Here is a 6,898-nt window from a genome sequence, read left to right on the forward strand (position 1 = left end):
TATAGAAAAAGGAATCTGGTTGATATCCCTTTCAATGGTCAATAGGGATGCATAGGAACGCAGAGGTTTCAAAATAAGAGTCACTTCCTGATTGGATTTTTCTCAGGCTTTTGCCTCCAATATCAGTTCTGTTATATTCACAGACAATATTTTTACAGTTTTGGAAACTATAGTGTTTTCTATCCTAAGCTGTCAATTATATGCATATTCTAGCACCTGGTCCTGAGAAATAGCCCGTTTACTTTGGGAACGTTATTTTTCCAAACATAAAAATAGTGCCCCCTAGTTTCAAGGGAGCCAAATACTTTCGCAAGGCACTGTATATACTATATAGACCTTAAAGAACATGGTTTAATATATATACTATATAGACCTTAAAGAACATTGTTTAATATATATATATATACTATATAGACCTTAAAGAACATGGTTTAATATATATACTATATAGACCTTAAAGAACATGGTTTAATTTGGAAATTACTAACTATTTGTTCATGTGTAAATGACGTCAGTGTGGTGCTAACAGTTTAGCTTCCTCGAGTGTCCCTGGATCTCTCCATCTGTGACTTTTCAAGCTAACATTCTCAGTTTCACGGAAACATGGCTCACTCGGGATACGTTATCAGAGTCGGTACAGCGACCTGGTTTCTTCACGCATCGCGCCGACAGTAACAAACATCTCTCTGGTAAGAAGAAGGGCGGGGGTGTATGCCTTATGATTAACGAGACGTGGTGTCATCATAACGACATACAGGAAGTCTAGTCCTTTTGTTCACCTGATCTACAATTCCGTACAATCTACCAAGAGAATTCTCTTCAATTATAATCACAGCCATGTATATCCCCCCAAGCAGACACCAAGCAGACACCTCGACGGCCCTGAACGAACTTCATTGGACTCTATGTAAACTGGAAACCACATATCCTGAGGCTGCATTTATTGTAGCTGAGGATTTTAACAAGGCTAATCTGAAAACAAGGCTCCCTTAATTTTATCAGCATATCGAGTTTGTGACCTGGGCTGGCAAAATCCTGGATCATTGCTACTCTAACTTCCGCGACGCATACAAAGCCCTCCCTCCTTTTGGCAAATCTGACCACGACTCCATTTTGTTGCTCCCAGCCTATAGACAGAAACTAAAAACAGGATACGCCCATGCTCATGTCTGTTCAACGCTGGTCCAACCAATCTGATTCCACGCTTTAAGATTCTTCGATCACGTGGACTGGGATATGTTCCGGATAGCGTCAAACAATAACGTTGATGTATATGCTGATTCGGCAAGCGAGTTTATTAGCAAGTGCATCGGTGATGTTTTACCCACGGCAATTATTAAAACCTTCCCCAACCAGAAACCGTGGATTGATGGCAGCATTCACGCAAAACTGAAAGCGCGAACCACTGCTTTTATGAGGGCAAGGTGACCAGAAACAAACAGTGTAGCTATTCCCTCTGCAACACAATCAACAAGCTAAGCGTCAGTTTAGAGACAAATTAGAGTCGCAATTCAACGGCTCAGACACGTGACGTATGTGGCAGGGTCTACAGTCAATCACGGACTACAAAAAGAAAACCAGCGCCGTTGCGGACCCCGATGTCTTGATCCCAGACAAACTAAACAACTTCTTTGCTCGCTTTGAGGACAATACAGTGCCACCGACACGGCCCGCTACCAAAACCTGCGGGCTCTCCTTCACCGCAGGCAACGTGAGTAAAACATTTAAACGTGTTAACCCTCGCAAGGCTGCCGGCCCAGACGGCATCCCTAGCCGCGTCCTCAGAGCATGCGCAGACCAGCTGGTGTGTTTACAGACATATTCAATCAATCCCTATTCCAGTCTGCTGTTCCTACATGCTTCAAGAGGGCCACCATTGCTCCTGTTCCCAAGAAAGCTAAGGTAATTGAGCTAAATGACTACCGCCCTGTAGCACTCACTTCCGTCATCATGAAGTGCTTTGAGAGCCTAGTCAAGGATCGTATCACCTCCACCCTACCTGACACCCTAGACCCACTCCAATTTGCTTAAAGCCCCAATAGATCCACAGACGACGCAATCGCCACCATACTGCACTATGCCATCTGGACAAGAGGAATACCTATGTGAGAATGCTGTTAATCGACTACAGCTCAGCATTTAAAACCATAGTACCCTCCAAACTAGTCATTAAGCCTGAGACCCTGCGTCTCGACCCCGCCCTGTGCAACTGGGTCCTGGACTTTCTGACGGGACGCCCCAAGTGGTGAGGGTAGGAACCAACATCTCCACTCTGCTGATCCTCAACACTGGGGCCCCACAAGAGTGCATTCTCCAGCCCTCTCCTGTACTCCTTGTTCACCTATGACTGCGTGGCCATGCACACCTCCAACTCAATCATCAAATTTGCAGACGACACTACAGTGGTAAGCTTGATTACCAACAACGACAAATTGGCCTACAGCGAGGAGGTGAGGGCCCTCGGAGTGTGGTGTCAGGAAAATGACCTCACTCAACGTCAGCCTAGTGGTTGGAGCATTGGACTAGTAACCGGAAGGTTGCGAGTTCAAACCCTCGAGCTGACAAATCTGTCGTTCTGCCCCTGAGCAGGCAGTTAACCCACTGTTCCTAGGCCGTCATTGAAAATAAGAATGTGTTCTTTAACTGACTTGCCTGGTAAAATAAAAAAATAAAAAAAAACTGCATCTTGCCTGTGCTGTTCGGCCATTGCTCATCCATATATTTATATGTACATATTCTTATTCATTCTTTTACACTTGTGTGTAAACGGTAGTTGTTGTGAAATTGTTAGATTACTTGTTAGATATTACTGGTTGAAACTAGAAGCACAAGCATTTCGCTACACTCACATTAACATCTGCTAACCATGTGTATGTTAACAATAAAATGTGATTTGATTTGATAGCTGGTACCAGTTGGACAGCTCCATCTGTCACGTTTCAAGCTGTGGAGTGAGTTTAAAAGGTACCAGTTGGACAGCTCCATCTGTGACGTTTCAAGCTGTGGAGTGAGTTTAAAAGGTACCAGTTGGACAGCTCCATCTGTGACGTTTCAAGCTGTGGAGTGAGTTTAAAAGGTACCAGTTGGACAGCTCCATCTGTGACGTTTCAAGCTGTGGAGTGAGTTTACGGCACGTTCTCACCTCCGTTACACATGTTCAGGTTGACTTTCCCACGGAATCGACCATATACATTACCAGTCAACAGTTAGGACACAACTACTCATTCAAGGGTTTTTCTTTATTTGTACTAATTTCTACATTGTAGAATATTAGTGAAGACATCAAAGCTATAAAATATCACATATGAAATCATATAGTAACCAAAAAAGGGTTAAGTGAATCTTCAAAGTAGCCACCGTTTGCCTACAGATTCTGGTTTGATACCCAGCTGTGTCGCAGCCTTGTCCCATCGTGCTCTCCTGTGGCGGGCCGGGCTGACACGGTCGCCAGGTGTAAGGTATTTCCTCCGACACATAAGTGCGGCTGGCTTCTGGGTTAATTGTGCATCGTGTCAAGATGCATTGCGGTTGTGTTTCGGAGGACGCATGACGTTCGCCTCTCCCGAGTCCGTATGGGAGTTGTAGCGATGAGACAAGACTAACTACCAATTGACGAAAATTGGGGCAAAAAAGGGGGTAAAAAAAAGTAAAACATTCGCCCCAAATATTTCATTATTTTTATTTTACCCAAAATACCATTTCATTAGTGATTAGTCAAAATTATTAGTCTAAATCAAAAAATTTGCCATTTCAACATCATGTGTCAAACCCTTGAGACAACGGGGAGATGTTACAGAGGTGCTTTGTGTCTCCAATGAAAAAAAAATATATTGTTTTTGACAAAATTACTTTTAAGGAAGTGTGTAGATCGCATTCTGTATCATACAGCTACGAAGGTTATATATTTAGAACCACCTGCTCGATAGGAATCCAGAGATGTCTGTGTCTTGAGTGTCGTAGAACTGTTTAGTTGTTTGTGTTCTGACTTCTAAAACAGAAAGAAAAATAAGAATATGAATATGAATAAGTAAGTAAACATATTTCAAGGAAGCTCTACAACATTTGTTTTAAAATCACACCAAGATTGTTTTAAATGATGAAATGTTTGAAAACTGGCCTCAGGTTATTGAGGGATCTGATTTGGATTAAACCTCATAATAAGGCAGTTTTATGATGTTGAGATTTCATTCTGTTCTCTCTTTAAATAAACACTGTCTTTGGCAGGAGGAAAACCAAACTTGGACGAACCAGAGACGTCCAAACCAGCAAGACGACACCTCTGCTCCCAGATTGGAAAGAGTTTTGCCAAGTTAGGAAGCCTGAAAAGACATAAGAGTCTCACAGGGGAAAAGACGTACCACTGCTCCTTGTGTGGAAAGTGTTTTAGACAGCAAGGAAGCCTGAAAGCTCATGGCCGAATACACACAGGGGAGAAGCCTTACCACTGCTCCCATTGTGGAAAGGGTTTTAGACAGCAAGGAAGCCTGAAAGTTCACAGCCGAATACACACAGGGGAGAAGCCTTACCACTGCTCCCATTGTGGAAAGAGTTTTAACAGGTTAGGAGGCCTAATAACTCATGAGCGAATACACACAGGGGAGAAGCCATACCGTTGCGCCCAGTGTGGAAAGAGTTTTGGCTCGTTAGGAAACCTGCAATCTCATGCACGATTACACACAGGGGAGAAGCCATACCATTGCACCCATTGTGGAAAGAGTTTTCGCATGTTAGGAAACCTGCAGTCTCACCTGCGAATACACACTGGGGAGAAGCCATACCATTGCGCCCAGTGTGGAAAGAGTTTTAGCATGTTAGGAAACATGAAAGCTCATGAGCAAATACACACAGGGGATAAGCCTTACCACTGCTCCCAGTGTGGATCTAGGTTTACCAGGTTAGGAAGCCTGAAAAGACATGTGGACACACACCGAAGCCTTTCCATTGCGCCCTGTGTGGAATGAGTTTTAGCTTGATAGGAAACATGAAATATCATGATCTAAATACACCCATGGGAGAAGCCTTACAAATGTCACTTATAAGGCAGGTGAGGATCCACACAGAGAAAAATTACTTCTCCTACTGTGTAAACTGATATTTCACATCACATTGACTTAAAATTCATCAGAGAACATACACAGTGCTCCCGTTCTTATATTGTTGACTGTGTGTAATTGTTTATACCATATGAAATTTAATTGGCATACTCTAAAATATATTTGTATGTTTTTATTAGAAAATAAAACTGAATATGGAGTATGTCAGTTTGAATGTAGAGTAGATCAGATTCCATGTGTTTAAATGGTCCTTTTTTAAACTCTGACTGTGTGTTTATCTGGGTGTGTCATTCCTCCAGCACTACAGATAATCAAGTGATATTTGGATGTGATGCATTAGTTCCATTGTTGACATTTGCATTGTTGGCCCACTGATGATTTAATGAAATGAAAATGTTCAGACTCTGTAATGGAAAATGTTAATTGTTTGTGTGTCCACATAACTGAGTATGTGACTAACCTTGTGAAACTGTCCTATTATGTCCTATTATAATCTCTATTATAATCTCCTGTTCTTGGGAGTATCATCCTGTGTTGCAAACCAATTTGCACCTGTGTCCTTGTATGAATAAAGTCCCGCCCAGGAAAGGGAAACTATAAAGATATTTGATATTTGCTCATCACCCAATACAGATAATCATGTGTGTGTCATTCCTCCAGCACTACAGATAATCAGAATAAGACCTTTAAATATGCCATCAATCATCATGTCACCAGAACAACAGGTATTTACAAGCCTCCCACTGGTTGAATAAAACGTTGTTACCCGAATGATGAGATTATTATTTTATTTGTCAAATGGCAACCAAGCATCGATCATCATGTCACCAGAATAAGACCCTCAAAATGTATTGGAATGGAGCATTTTTATTTAACCAGGCAAGTCAGTTAAGAACACATTTTTATTTTCAATGATGGCCTAGGAACAGTGGGTTAACTGCCTGTTCAGGGGCAGAACGACAGATTTGTACCTTGTCAGCTCGGGGATATGAACTTGCAACCTTTCGGTTACTAGTCCAACTCTCTAACCACTAGGCTACCCTGCCGCCCCAAGCTCAACAAATGCACTTTCACCACCCTGTGAAGTTCATAACTTATTTAATCTGTAGCCTAATAAACTACATGGGTTCCCAAGTCGTAGTGGGAGGACCAATCAACATATCATCACATGACTTCAAGTTAACTAAGATGTGATGGTTATTATATAAATATTTGCGCATGAAGGAGATTCCATCGCCATTTCTCACTTATACATTTTTACTGACACAAAAAGTCCCCACCATGTCAAACGAACTAACAAATTGTCTGTTGGCATTGAAGATCAGTCAGTGAAGAGACTCCAGGGATGGAGATCAGACAGTGAAGAGACTCCAGGGATGGAGATGAAGGCTGTAGGAATGAAGATCAGACAGTGAAGAGACTCCAGGGACGGAGATGAAGGCTGTAGGAATGAAGATCAGACAGCAATACTGGTCCTGTGGTCAGGTGGGGGAGTGGTCGATCCAGACAATGATTGTGAGGAAGCATGCGGGGAACAGGCTCCTTTCTACTACCATTCTGGGGTCTGGATACATGCCAACAAAGACTACAACTGCTTCAAACAATGGGAGTGGCTACCATTGACCACCACACTTTCTTTCATAACCAGGAAGCCCATGTTGAGCCAGCAGTGTTCTCATATTGTCCATGTTGAAGTTATTCAGGTGCATAATACATTGACCCCCCAATGCTGCAGAAATGCTTTGGTCCACTTCCCCAGATCAGTGACACAATCCTGTCTCGAAAGGATTATATCACATCAAATAAATATATGTATATTGACTCTGTACTGGTACCTCCTGTAT

The 6,898-nt window shown here is 42.4% G+C and overlaps 1 protein-coding gene across 1 annotated transcript in view; it reads left to right on the plus strand.

Moving 5' to 3' along the window:
- Positions 1-5,802, plus strand: part of LOC112241325 (zinc finger protein 436-like) — an 85,503-nt gene extending 79,701 nt beyond the window's left edge. The window contains exon 6 of the mRNA XM_042315871.1: positions 4,225-5,802. Coding sequence (XP_042171805.1) covers positions 4,225-4,961 — 737 coding nt within the window. The 3' untranslated portion in view covers positions 4,962-5,802. The remainder of the gene's footprint in view (positions 1-4,224) is intronic.
- Positions 5,803-6,898: the final 1,096 nt, after the last annotated feature.

Source organism: Oncorhynchus tshawytscha, unplaced genomic scaffold (assembly GCF_018296145.1).
Source record: "Oncorhynchus tshawytscha isolate Ot180627B unplaced genomic scaffold, Otsh_v2.0 Un_scaffold_328_pilon_pilon, whole genome shotgun sequence".
Taxonomy (NCBI): Eukaryota; Metazoa; Chordata; class Actinopteri; order Salmoniformes; family Salmonidae; genus Oncorhynchus; species Oncorhynchus tshawytscha.